This window comes from Nuphar pumila, chromosome 2, assembly GCF_984573655.1.
Source record: "Nuphar pumila chromosome 2, dmNupPumi1.hap1.1, whole genome shotgun sequence".
In the NCBI taxonomy this organism is placed as follows: Eukaryota; Viridiplantae; Streptophyta; class Magnoliopsida; order Nymphaeales; family Nymphaeaceae; genus Nuphar; species Nuphar pumila.
In genome coordinates this window covers 29,623,989-29,638,144 of record NC_143250.1, presented here as the reverse complement: position 1 = coordinate 29,638,144, position 14,156 = coordinate 29,623,989, and the positions used below count along the sequence as shown (strand labels likewise).

The following is a 14,156-nucleotide window of genomic DNA, read 5'->3' as shown; positions in this document are numbered from 1 at the left end:
CGCCCAAGTCGGATCGGATCGCCAACAAACCGGACCGCCGATCCAGGCCAGTCCTGGTTTAACCAAGATCGGCTGACTTGGCGGGTCAGCCGATTCAGTCCTGAATCATCTAATTCAAGATTGAGACACGACTCAACAAATCGGCACAGATTCGTCGAGTCATCTCGTATTTTGTACCGGTTCATTTTGATACGAACCGGTTTAACACTTTAAAAGGCAATTTCTTTTCCGAGAAGGGTCTGCTAACCCTTCTCGTTCTCTCTCGCCCCTTCTGGAACTCGAACCCAAGCTCTCCTTGATGACGGCCAGCGACCACCAACGACCGCCAGCAGCTAGGCTCTCTCTCTCTCTCTCTCTCTCTCTCTCTCTCTCTCTCTCTCGTTGAAAATGGCGAAAAAACCTCCAACAATGTGTGTACACTGTGTAGTGTGGGGTTTCCCTATAATTTTTAATGTAAAGTGTTGAGTTTGGGATTTTCCAAAAACCAAAGCCATTCTCATCACCTTTAAAAAGTTTCAAATGATGGCCTTTATGTTATTTAATGTGAAGGGGTCGAATTAGATAGCTGGATTTTTAAGTTGCACTATCATAACCTAGGGATCTCAGGTTCGAATCTCACAAAGGTTAACCCTCAACTCGACTATATATATATATATATATATATATATATATATATATATATATATATATCAAAGGCACATTTGGTTACCCAGACTTATTAATTTTGGGTTTCGCCCAGGGTTACCGGAAGCGCCTAGCTAAAAGGGGAAGCGCGCTTCCCCGAAGCGCGCTTCGGAAGCGCGAAACGTCGCGCTTCCGAAGCGTGGGGGGAAGCGTCCCCCTTTTTTGGGAAGCACGCTTCCCTTTAATGGGGGACGTGTTTCCCTTTAATGGGGGATGCGCTTCCCATCACGCTTCCCCCCACGCTTCCCCCACGCTTCCCCTATTTTTTTCAATTTTTTTGTATTTTTTATTCTTTATTTTTGTTTTTTTCGCTTCCCCCTCGCTTCCGAGACGCTTCCCAAATCGGTCCTAAGTGGTCCCACGCTTCCCCGCTTCCTAAAATTTTGAAAGTGCCTCGCTTCCCGCTCCCGCTTCCCGTATCGCTTCCTCAACTGGCAACCATGGTTTCACCAAAGTAAGGTTTAGAAGAAAGATGGAAGGAAGAAGAAAAGAACAAGGAGAAAGGAAGAAAACAGTACGGGGAAAGAAGAAGAGAAGAGAGAAAGAATGAAAGAAAAATATAAAAGGAAGCAAGAAAGAAGAAAGGAAGAAGAGAAGAGAAAGAATAAGCGGGGAAAAAGAAATAAAAAGTTGATTTTCCAAAAGGTTTACAACTTTTTTATTTTTGTGCAGCTATGAAGTTTGTTTTTTTATGCAAATATTTTGTAGTTTTTATTCTTTGATGCTTTGACTTAGTGAATTTGATGCTTGGAGTTTGATTATTTGTATTCACATTGTAGAAAACATAGTGTTATATTCGATATTTAAAAAATTAAAATATAACTAAAAACACAAAAAAATAGGTCGTAACCCGTCTAAGTTATCGAGTCGATCCGTTGACCCGCAAGTCAGAGGTCAGGCAATCCGAGTTTGAGTCACGGGTTAGCCAACTATGGTGGTTTGGATGGTTTGTACCTTTCTTTGGTTATACTGCCACCCTTATTAGTTCTAAACCCCTAGTGAGAAACTTTAATTTTTTTATTATTATTTTTTAAACATCTAACCCTTCATATGTGATCTAAATGTTTGGTTTAATAGAAATTGGCCCTTGGATCACGTTTTCCAAGCATGTAATATCCGGGATTGAAAAATCAATGGCCTACAATTTACCAAAATTTCGCTCCTCACACATCGTACTTTTACATCAAAAAAATGTGATCCAAGAGTTGATTCCTACTATTTTGACCATGCTGAACACATCCATGGGGTCATATTCGGTCATAACAACCTTACCCCCCGCCCCCAACCCCATGGGTTTCAGCCATAGTCACATATATGGAAGATGTTTTCAAAATATCGCAATATTATTGCTGTATTTTCAGCAAACAATATTATAGGTAAAATATCGCCAAATTGATAATATCGCGATATTATCACAAGAATATCATAATAATATCGCGATATTATCAATTATTGATATCGCTTTTATTTATTTTATACATCTTAAATATGTTTCTTCTTTATTTTGCAATTTTTACTTATTTTATTATCTAAACATGATATTTTCTTATTTATTTCTGTTATTTATATTTATTTATTTTTAAGCCCCAAGATTTTTCAGAGATTTATCACCAAACCTATAATATCGCGAGAAATAGCCTCGATGAGATATAGCCGATACGGATATTTGTGATTGGTTTCAAAGAGGGGGTTTGGAATGCATGAGGTACCTCTCTCTCTCTCTCTCTCTCTCTCTCTCTCTCTCTCTCTCTCTATCTCTATCTATCTATCTATATATATATATATATGTATATATATATATATATGTATATATATATATATGGACTTTGGGCTTCTTCAAACAATTCAGGCATTATATACATATTTATTCGCGTACACACACACCCTCCCGACAGTCATGTGGCAATGATGATGCTGGAAACAGCAGTCAGCATCTCTGTGAAGGGTACCACACCATCTATCAATATCCAGCCTTCTTACAGCCAGTAGCATACTTATTCACGCCAGTACACTTGGTACCAATAACCCCATTAATCTTAAACCTAATTTGACAACACAAAAAAGGTCCATTGACCAAAGCACACCAACCAATCTACCGCCAGATGATTTCAGAAAATGGTGGAATGATAAAAGTACACCTCAAGTCTATTGAAGCTATCCCCTTCCCCCACTACGTGTGCTTGTTCTATTTCTAAAGCCAAATAAAATCCTCTTCCCCTTGTCTAAGTTTTTCAAAAACTTCCAGCTTTTCATATAAATTATAAGCCTTTTGCATTTTTTGCCATGCAGCAATTTTTTTTTGCATGTGACACCCCCCTTATGTTTAGGGCATAATTTTTAAAACATTGAAGAAGAGCAAAAGCTTGTAGATGTGGATGATAAGTACAGGACAATAAAGAAATAATTTTCTTGAAATTTATTGGTTTATATACTTTAAAAAGATCTATAATCTCATACCCACACAATGAATCTAATGATTCTACACTAACAATGAATAACATATGAATCATGATAATAAAAATAAAGTTAATTAGAACTCATAAATACATAAAAGCGATTTAGTCAGACTGGTTAAAAGAACAGACATTTGACCAATCGTTTATAAGTGCATACACAATACAAAGTTGAACCACATAACAAGAATAAAGCATTAATCATCAAGGTATCAAATATCCAGAGAAATAGTATGTGAGGAGCAGAATTCTGCACTTCTTTTTTCTTCTTGAATACACAAAATAGGATCAACAGGTTGCTAATAGACCGTATTTATGGAAAAGGTTCTACCAAAATGGGGGAAATTTTTAAAAATTTTATTGGAAAGCATTCAGTTTCCAATGACCAATACAAACCAACACAGTGAGATAGACCCTTTATTAAAGTCTACTGTATCTCTTAGCCTATGAGACAGAAATAAATTGCATCTATGTTGTCAGATACAATATGGTTTTCACAACATTGGTCCTTTACATTCAATTCTATTATAAAAGTTTCTTCCAGATCACATTCATTACTTCTATATCAAAGTTCAATTTCTTTTTTTCCAAAAACTGACATATCATGTCGTAACACTAAATTTTATTGTATCTTAACCCACACTAGTCCACATCTACAGATCCATCACACCTGAAATCAGACTAACTTTGCTGTATATGTCTGTGAGTGTATCAGATGGACAAAGTACAGGCACACAGTATGACACGGGTGCATTTCAAAATGATGCGCGAGTATGGCTGAAGATGTAATACATACATACATACATGTGTATGTGTCTACAAACATACATACACTCATACATAATTAAATAGATAGAGAGGGAGGGAGAGAGAGGAGAGAACGTGAGGGACCAATGGTTGCAACCTGAACTGATACTAACTTTTTTATACAAGTCTGCGAGTATATTAGATGGAGGAAGTCCGGACACACAGTATGACACAGTTGTATTTCATAAAGATGCATGAGTATGGCTGTATATAATACATACATATATATAAATATATAGAGAGAATGATGAAAACATGTTAAATGGGTTTTTCGGTTTTTGCAGTGCTTTTTTTTGTAATTCCAACCCTATAGATGTTCATGGTCAATTTACTAGGAATCGGCACCTGGATCATGCTTTTTTATGAAAAAAAACAATAACTGGATCCTCAGAAATTTACAAAGATTTTGGGCTGTGGTCATGAACTGATCCCTATAAAATCAAGTTGGATAACCAATCCATTTTAACCTACTTTAAAAAAACATGTTCTTCAAAGCAAGAACGGTGTCTCACAGTTCATGGGGCTTGGTATTGTTAAAAGGTTGAAAAAATAACTTAAAAATAGAAAAATACAGCTGTGAATGAAGGCCTAAGGGATGAGTTAGAAGTTTAGGGGGCTGAAGGTAAAGGTGTACCAATATTTTAGAAAGTTCTTATGTATTATGATTTTTCTTCATATATTTATTCATTTTATCATGTCCTTAAACAGTTAAACTTGCTTAGTAGAGTGTGTAAAGTGGAAAGGTGATACCATAAATTGTCGTCAAAAGCAATAAGGAATAAAAAAAATCCAGCCTACACAATAAGAATGAAAACATACACCACTGATATCATTTTGATAGCCTCCACATTATCTCGACAAGAACCAAACTACTTAAGCAAAAATGGCAGTCCCATATCCATAACAGGTTAAACAGAGTTCTCTAGAATTTTAAAATATGCATGATTAGACATGACATATCCAAATGATAGACTTTCTCGAATCATAAATAACTAAATTATTAATTTTAATTACAAATTTAAATGCATAATTTTGTAAATGGAAATACAACTTGTCCTTCATCGACAAAACAGGAGGAAGCAACACCAAGTACATGTAAATATAAAAGCCATACCTTGAATTCAGTGGGAAGTTTGAAGGTGAAAAAGATGAATCTGTTCTGCCAGCATCCCTAGACGATCCCCCACCAACTGCACTGTTGCTAACTCCACCGCAGCTGGCAGCAGATGGCTTTTGCATCTCTCCTCACAGTCACCGGCATACTGCCTCCAGCCTCAACGCCACTAGGATTGACATAAGCTATCCCCCATCGAACTCTACTCTACTGGCTAAGTTGTATCCAATCATGAGACACTGAAGGCCCAGCGGAGGATAAATAAAGCTCTCAACGCATCATCAGCATGACAATGACCAATGTCTCCAGAACTGATTGCACAGAAAGTAGACAGCTTCTCTCTACACCTATTAGAAATATAAATATCTTGGATAAAAGGGAGAAACCGGAAAGCACTCCAGCTGGAAAAATCACCTATAAGTTATCCAGCATACGCTACAATCCCTAATTCATTTTAAGCAGCTTATTTGTTATTCCAGAACACCCAGTAATCTCTATTTGAAGTGCACTTTATTTTTTCAGATATGCTGCAACCAAATAATTACAGCTATGTGCACCAAGATAACTTTCACCAACCATGCACCCGTGCAGTCTCGCCCACTACCAACAACTACGTGATCTTCAACGCAAGTAATATCCAACTATTTCCAAGTCTACTAAAGATCAACAGAATTACGTTAATAATACAGAAGCCCACATACAGAAACTTCACCTCACACCAGAAACAGCTGAAACCCCAAGTCCCGATCACAGAAGACAGGAACAGAAAATGCCCCACGCTTTCTAGACAATTCAGAGTTGTGCCTGCGATGAAGTAACATATTACACCACATAAGTCAAACGAACCCCAATCACAAACGTATTATACAACATGCCGCAAAACTCAAAATTACCGATACAGCACAACAATATTAATGCTAAAACACAATGAAAGTAAATGCTAAAACCACATAACACCAAAAAAAAAAATCAACATATATATAGTATCAAACGGAATCAACATCAAACCACCAAGCCTAATAGAATCACGAGCATAAACCCATTCACGTAGTACCAAACTAATCCCCAAATCCAAGAAGAATCAAAATCCCAATAACCCAAAGATCGACATAAATCCCCCTAACCGAAACAAGGCGAACCAAACCAACAAAATCCCCATCCCTCACCCTAAAAAGATGGAATCTTTCCTCCAAATCAACCACAAACAACACCAATCACGCAAACTCCAGCTTGATCCCCGACGCTGAAAACGATTCGATCCAGAAATAAGATTAGTTCCTCCGCACAAAAGAATCGCGAGCTCCGCCGAGCTGGATGGAGCCGGTCTCTAAAACGGGAGGACCGGGGAGGAAGCTAGGGTTCCCAACGGTCCTTTGGGACTACGAAAACGGAAGGAAGGCGAAGTCTCGGAGAGTTAGGGTTTTCTAACGGCTAGAAATTCAGTAAACCCTAAGGAAGGAAGAAAGGAGAGAGAGAGAGACCTGAATCAATCCAATCGTTCGAGAGAGAGAGAGAGAGAGAGAGAGAGAGAGAGAGGCCCCGCTTTGACTAATGCTGAGGATGATGACGATCCCCTTTCCACCTTTTCTCTCTCTTCTCTCTCTACCTGCCTCGCTATTTGTTGCGTCCGGTGAGAGGAAAAGGAGAGGAGCGTGCAAAAAACACAAAGAGAATTGTAAAATATTCAATTTGATGTAATCTTTGCCACTGGTCTTGCAGAATACTACTATCCTGCCATTACCACAAACTTGGATCATGTTTGGCTCACAACTCACAATGATGCCTCCTAATTTGTTTGCTCCTATCTCTACGACTTGGGAGCAGGGGTAGCAATCGTGTCGGGTTGGCGGGTCGACCCGACGGGTTGGCGGGTCAGCATACCTCAACCCGAACCCGACCCGTTTATTAAATGGGTCGGCTGTGGCAAACACAAACACAAACCCGGCCCGTTTAATAAACGGGTAACCCGACCCGCCAACCCATTTAATAAATGGGTTAGGTCGGATAAACGGGTTCTCAGGTTGGCGGGTCAGGTTGGCAGACGGGTTGGCGGGTTGACCCACCCGCCTAACCCGTTTATTAAACGGGTCAGCCGGGTTGGCGGGTTGGCATACCCCTAACACGAACCCAACCCGTTTAATAAACGGATTAGGCGGGTCGACCCATTTATTAAACGGGTTCATTTTTTCCAAACCCGAACCCGCCTAAGAGGCGGGTTGGCGGGTCGTGTCAGGTTTTGCCACCCCTACTTGGGAGTTTCCATTTGCGGAAAACCCAAGTACCATTCGCTTCTCGATGGCTTTTTTTTTTTCTCGACAGAGCAAGTACCAGTTATACAACCATACCATTTGAGATTCGAACTTGCAATGTCCAAACGCAAGGTGAAAGGGAACTAACTGTTCCTACCAGACAAGCGGAGACCCAGTTGGTCACTTTCTATTTATTTTCAGTTGCTCTATGGCTGAATTTTAATTTTTATGTTATTATATGTCATTTTTACTACAATAAATAGAGTTGATGCGGAAGTGTAAAATAGTAGTAATCACTTACTTCCTTTTAGCTGTATTTGTGGCACAGCTAATGTTGGTGTACCTTTGAGGATTTAGGAAGGGCTGTGGCAGATTGGTGAGCTCAGTTTCTGGGTTGGTTTAGGCTCATCTAAGTTAGGACAGTCGTTGCATTATTATTATTATTTTTTAAAGGCAAGCTGGGGTTAGGCAGACCCCTACCAGTTATACAACTATATCATTGGGTTTTGAACATGCAACGTCCTAACAACAGGTAACGTGCACTAGCTACTGATAACATACAAACAGAGGCCCTGTTCGGCAAGAGTGAGTGAATTTGGATACCTAGGTTTGTTTTCTCTTTATTTTGGATAGTCAAGAGGTGCCCTTTTGATATGGTTGGAGCTAGAGATCCTTTAGCCAAAATACAAAGACCCTAAGGGCACATTCCGTTGGATCTTTCTTATTTACTTTCTCATCATTTGAATGAGAAAGTGAATCTGATTGGCATAAACAGTGAGCATAAAAAGTTAAGCTGTGAGAAAGTGAATCTTTCTAATTTGCCTGAGATTCAAAATCACATCAGACCCTGTGTGATTCTGAATCATAAGCAAATTAGAAAGTGTTTCTGAATCGTGTTTTTCGAAAGGAGCAACCGAACCTACCTAAACATGTTTTTTACATTATAGTCTGGGTAATGCCTCGGATTTTCAAAACAATTCTAAGTCAAAATTTCATGAATTTTTTTTTCTTTGCAGCGAAACTTAGAAGAGGTTTTTAACAGCGAAAATGGACGAAGACATTTTTAGAAAACATCAGACAAGTCACAGGTATGTGGCAAAACACTCATTGACCACTAAAGTGTTTCATTTATCAAAATAACTTGTTTATTATTAACATCACTGCTTATAAAAGCAATATTTTATGAAACAGGTTTTTATATAAAAAACGGTGCAATACTGTCTAGAGAAATCCTGAAACTCAATATCGCCTTGCTCCGCATATCGCATCGCAAATTCAGTACCTGTATTCTGCATTAAACGAGGTCAAAAACATTAATGGTCTGGTAAAAAAATATTCAAATCAAATCAAGTATAAACTCGTGAAAATACGTGGACCACTTAGGGTTACAGTTCACAACAATGATGCTCAAGTCTCCACGACTTAGCGTATATTGCGAAAGCATCCTCAGGGTCACGATTGTAGCATTATGCTTAAGTCTCTAAGACTTGGCATATATCATGTGAGCCTCTTCAAGGCATCAATTAGAACATCAAGCTCAAGTCTTGGCATATTTATATCCCACGAATCCAAGTGAGAACTCTTTGAGCTTAGCTTAGTTGTGATGATACAACATTAGCCTTTGCCATATCGATCCAGTAGTATATTGATCTCAAAACCTTTCACAAGGTTATGCAAGACTTGTCAGAACAACGCACATTTATTCATGCATTCATACATCGTTGAACTTAGAACTAATGCATTGTTTCAATATTAACCATTCACCCCCTGGTACACGAGAGAAGCTTGAACTTCGACATTAATGCGATATTCTGTGAATTTATTATTCTATGTATTTTAAATACCCGAGAGGCCGGATGACCTTGTCCATAATAGGGGGTAGAACTCTGTTATCATTGCAAAATTTTACTTTTACAAGTCAAACTGACCTTTTGAAACAGTTTTGAAAATAACTCGCCTCTGTTTTAAAATGCAGGATAATTCCGAATAATGGGACTCGCCTATCAGTACGAGGTTCAATTGTTCCTAGTGCCATAACCAGGGGTAATCAAACCAAGGATCAATCATGTACTTTGTTTTGCTCAACTTATCTAAATCGATGTTCTATTTTCTAAATGCACAAAGAATCAGGCATGTGCTATGAACTTTGAAAAAATGCAGACTGAAAACATGATGTATGGAAGATTTGAAAAATATCAGGAAAAGTAGAAACTTTAAAAATCGTGAATTGCATTGAGAAAGTATTTTGAAGAAAAGGAAAATTGATTTATGAGTAAAAGGCTTAGAATAACTTTGAGAAAATTGATTTCTCTTAAATGGATTGAAAATATCAAAAGGGATGGGTGTGTAGCCCTGTGAAAGTATTTTCATGATGCAATCTAACCTAGATGATATATGAATGCAGTTTGAGAGAATATTTTTTGAAGAATTTGAGGAAAATTATTGATAAAAGAATTTTTGTGCCTTATAGAACTTAGATGAAATACATTCTCTACATATCTCTGACTATTGCCACGAATACGTATTGAATATATTTCATTTGATTCTAAAAGGGGTAAATACTTAGAAAAGTTTGAAAAGTGTGCTATGATTTCTGAAAATGACTAAGAGTATAGGGCATTTGTGGCTTAGAAAAAGATGATAAATCTGGGTTTTGTTGGTATTCTGACTATGTACACAAATACGAAATCTTTCGAGTTTATCAACTCATTAGAAGCTAGTGCATGTGTCATTCGTGTAGATCATGGTGGGTTTGAATATGCATGAATCATTAGCCATCACACACTGACATTTATATAAAAATGGTAAACTATATGCAATAAAGCCCTATTCTAAGCAGAAAATTAAATTCTTATTTCAATACTTAATTACATTTTATATCAATAATAAATTAAAATAAAGAAAATATAGTCTTGATTGTCCTTACAAAACTAGCAAACTTGTTAGTGGACAAATATCAGCTTTTCAGGATTTATCTAACAATATCTAAAAATTATTGGATTTATCCAAATATAAGCCTTTTTCTATAGTTTTCTTAGATAAACATAATAAAACTTATAAAAAATTGAATAAATAATAAAAGAAAATAACTTTGAAATTTAAAATTTTGGGGAAAATAACGAAAATGCCCCTAAAAATAAGACTATGGTCTTGAAATCAGTGTTTTCAAAAAAGATTTTTGTAAAACTTTTAATTTAGGGAACAAACAGATTCAAATCAACTCTGAATCAGGTGTGAAGCACCCTAGCATTATTATAAACATGATCAAACTCTAAAAATATAAAAAAATTTATGAAAAACATGAAATATCATAAAAATATCAAATTTTGTCTGTATTTCAGGACTCTACGACCATCCTATTTTTATGATTTATCTAAATAACCTACCAAATAAATTCAAAAATTAACAAAAATTGACATGTATGCTTTTGATAACCCTAAAATTAAACTAAAATTGAAAATAGAAATTTTGAAATTATTTTAATATGAAAATTAAATAAAAACATGAAAATATATGATTTTGTTCGTGGACACGTACCTGTCATAGTGTCAAACCTAAATTAGGTATCAAACCACCATAAAAACTTATAAAAATTTACAGAGAGATGCTAGACAGATAAAAAAAATATTCTTTTTTACAAATCAGAAAAAGCATATTCGGTTAAAGAGATATCGTTCTGGCAATATACACGTGATTCTGGCAAACACGTAACCACTTCAGAAAAAATAGTTATAATTTTGGCTTAATTAAAAATAGCAGATAGTATTCAAAAATCATAAAACTCACACTGATAAAACTAGATATACTACTGAATCTATGGCTTTTTATGGATCATCGATCGAATCTTCGGTTAGGGAGATACGATGCATGTAAGTTGAACTAGGGTTTAAACGATACATAATGGTTGCTGCGAAATAGATTCTGATATCTGACAAAGGAAAAATAGCAAACGGCTATAGAAAAATTTAAAATATTCACAAGATATACTAGACATCATAACAAACACAGTGCAACTTATGGATCATCGATCGAATCTTTGATGAGGGAGATATCGCTTCGACAAACCATACCTGATTCTGTATAACGCTCTCACAGTACCAGAATCAAAGTTTGGTTTTTTATTTTTTTAGTAAGGTTATAAAACTCAAAATAATCCAATTTTTTTATGAAAATCACTGACACATGTACGATTTAACCCTAAAAAAATCAAAATTTAATGACAGAAAAACAAATATGAAATAATATTGTTCCTGCATGCTTAGAATCAAGAACATATATTATCAATAAAGCATATGAATAAACATAATTTAAGCATGTAAAAACCATTAAAAAATGCCAATAATGCAGTGAATCATATTTTGATGCTTGAACACATGAAATAAAGATTGACATGATAAAATAAAAAATAAAAATCAGGAAAAACACTGTTGAAATTTGATTTGGCCGTTAAAAGAGGGATTTGACCATCGAATGGTCAAATATCAATCTTTTTGGGGCGTTTAGCATAATAAACAAAAAGTAAACATTGTTAATGGATTAAAAATGTGTAAGGGACCATAAAACACCTGTTGATCATTATCTTGAGGCTCTCACATGATTTTTTTAAAATAAAACAAGGAAAAAGTATGCTAAAAGGGGCAGCAATGGCAAAAATATATAAAAAATAAAAAAAAATGAGAAGAAAATGACTCACCTTTGGGGCTGCAACAATGGAGGAAGGAGGAAGGCTTGAGGGAGAGAGGGCCATGAATTTGAGAGAGAAAGGGTGAGAGAACATGCTTTGTTGACCCCCTATAGAGTCCCTTATTTATAGTTTTTCAAAACCTCTTTAATTAGGGTTAATTAAGGAGTTTTTATTTTTTAAAACTCTTTTAAATTAAATCAATTAAGGGGGGCAATTTTTGGTAGACTTTTAACCTAACTAAAATGCTAACTATCTAACCTAATTAAATCCTAATTGATTTTAAATAACATCAAATGTGGTGCCACCTCTATGGGCCCTCATTTGGTTTTTAAAAATTTAAATAAAAGTTAAAACAAGGTTTAAAAATATTAAAATGAAAATGGGGTTTTAAAATCGATTTTAACTTTTCCCAAACTTCTAATCCAACTAGAACACTAACTAAACTTGAACTAACCTAAACTTCTTCAAATATGGCGCCACCTACTGTGGGCCCCACTTGTTTTTTAAAAAAAATAATTTTGAAAATATGAAAATAAAGGGGTTAAAAACAAGATTTTTAAAAAGGGTTTGAATCAAAAGGTGAAGATCAAAATTCTAAATCCTCTAAAGTCCTAGATGAATTAAAAATCTCTCGAATGTGGCATCAGGTATGTCGGCCCCGCATCTGAGTTTTTGTACAGGTTAAAATAAAAGTTAAAAAAAATTAAAATAAATGGGAATAAAAGCAAAGAACAAATTCAAGAAAATTAGAGTCTTAAACCAACTGAAACTCCTAATTAGAGTCCTAAAATTTTGAAACTCTTAAATTTTGGTTTTTGAAAAACAAACAAAGAGGTTTTAAAAGATCTTCTCAGAGATTAGTAAAAATGAACGAAAATACAAAACCAGGGTTAGAGTCCTAATCGACTCAGACTTTGGAATAGAGTCCCAAAATTTTGAAACTCTTAAAATTGGGTCTATTTTCAAAAAATAAAAAGATGAAATCAGAGTAGAGTTCTGGACCGATTGAAACTCTGGGGTAGAGTCCTAAAATTTTGAAACTCTGCAATAAAGTGCTGAAATTTTGAAATTTGATTTTTTTGAAAGATAAATGAAGAAGTTTTTGAAAGATTTTCTTAAAAAATGAAGTCAGAGTTAGAGTCCTGATCAAACTGAAACTCTAGAACAGAATCCTGATCTCACTAAAACTCTAAAATTTTGATTTCTTTCAAAAGATTTTGGAAGATTTTCTTAAAAACAGGTGGAAATAGAAGTAAAAGGTAGAGTCCTGATTCGACTGAAACTCTGTGATAGAGTCCTAGTCCGACTGAAACTCTAAAATTTTAGTTTCTTTTGAAAGATTTTGAGAGATCTTATTAAAAACAGGTAAAAATAGAAACAAAAGATAGAATCTTAATCTGATTAAAATTTTATGATCGAGTCCTAGTCCAATTGAAACTCTGAGATTTTGGTCAAAATGAAGGGAATGGATAAGGGACAAGACTACTTCTGGTTTAAAATCAAAATAGAATTTTGAAAAAGGTTTAAAAGGTAAAAAGACAGTCCTGATTCAACTAAAACTCTGAAATTTGAGAATTTTGAATGAAAGAAGTGATTCAGAAGTGACACAACCTAGATGGGTCTCATCTGAGAGTTAAGATCAATTAAAAATTGAGTTTAAAATGAATTCAGATCACTTTCTAAGAAAAATATTTTAAAGTATAAGATCCTAGGGGTTAACAAATGACAAAATATTGATTTAAAACCTTGATATTTGAAATTAATTTTGAAAGAAAAGTTTTTAAACTCGAATATAGATTGAAAGATTTTGAAAAACTAGAGTGCTGGATCTCAAAAATGATATCCAATAACATGCAATGCGATGAAATGATACAAAATGACACAAAATGATATGAAATAAGATGCAAAAGGCAAACCCTAGATGAGAGATTTAAAGTCTCGGACCCCTGGCAAAGATGAAAAATTAAACATTTTTATTCGAAGGCAAAAATTGATGATTGAAATTGAGATTAAATTTTAAAGTATTTGAATCTGGGGCAAAATTTGTGCTCTGAATGGCTCTAGATCATATGTCGATCAATTAGTTTCCTGAAGGATTTAGAGAGCGAGTCCTAGTGGCAAGAGAAAAGGTGTTTATGAATGAAGGTGAAAATTTTGAGGTGTTT

General features: G+C 35.3%; 1 protein-coding gene across 3 annotated transcripts in view; it reads right to left on the bottom strand.

Moving 5' to 3' along the window:
- LOC149845132 (mediator of RNA polymerase II transcription subunit 12-like) overlaps positions 1–6,665 on the bottom strand; it is a 28,321-nt gene extending 21,656 nt beyond the window's left edge. Inside the window, exons 1-3 of one of the 3 annotated variants that reach the window (XM_089995539.1) lie at positions 6,540–6,665; positions 5,771–5,862; positions 5,059–5,405 (exon numbers count right to left, since the gene is read on the bottom strand). In XM_089995539.1, the coding sequence (XP_089851665.1) occupies positions 5,059–5,183 (125 nt within the window). In that variant the 5' untranslated portion in view covers positions 5,184–5,405; positions 5,771–5,862; positions 6,540–6,665. Of the gene's footprint in view, positions 1–5,058; positions 5,863–6,224; positions 6,478–6,539 lie in introns of those variants that run through there. The other 2 variants (XM_089995541.1, XM_089995540.1) reach the window with 2 other exon arrangements.
- Positions 6,666–14,156: the final 7,491 nt, after the last annotated feature.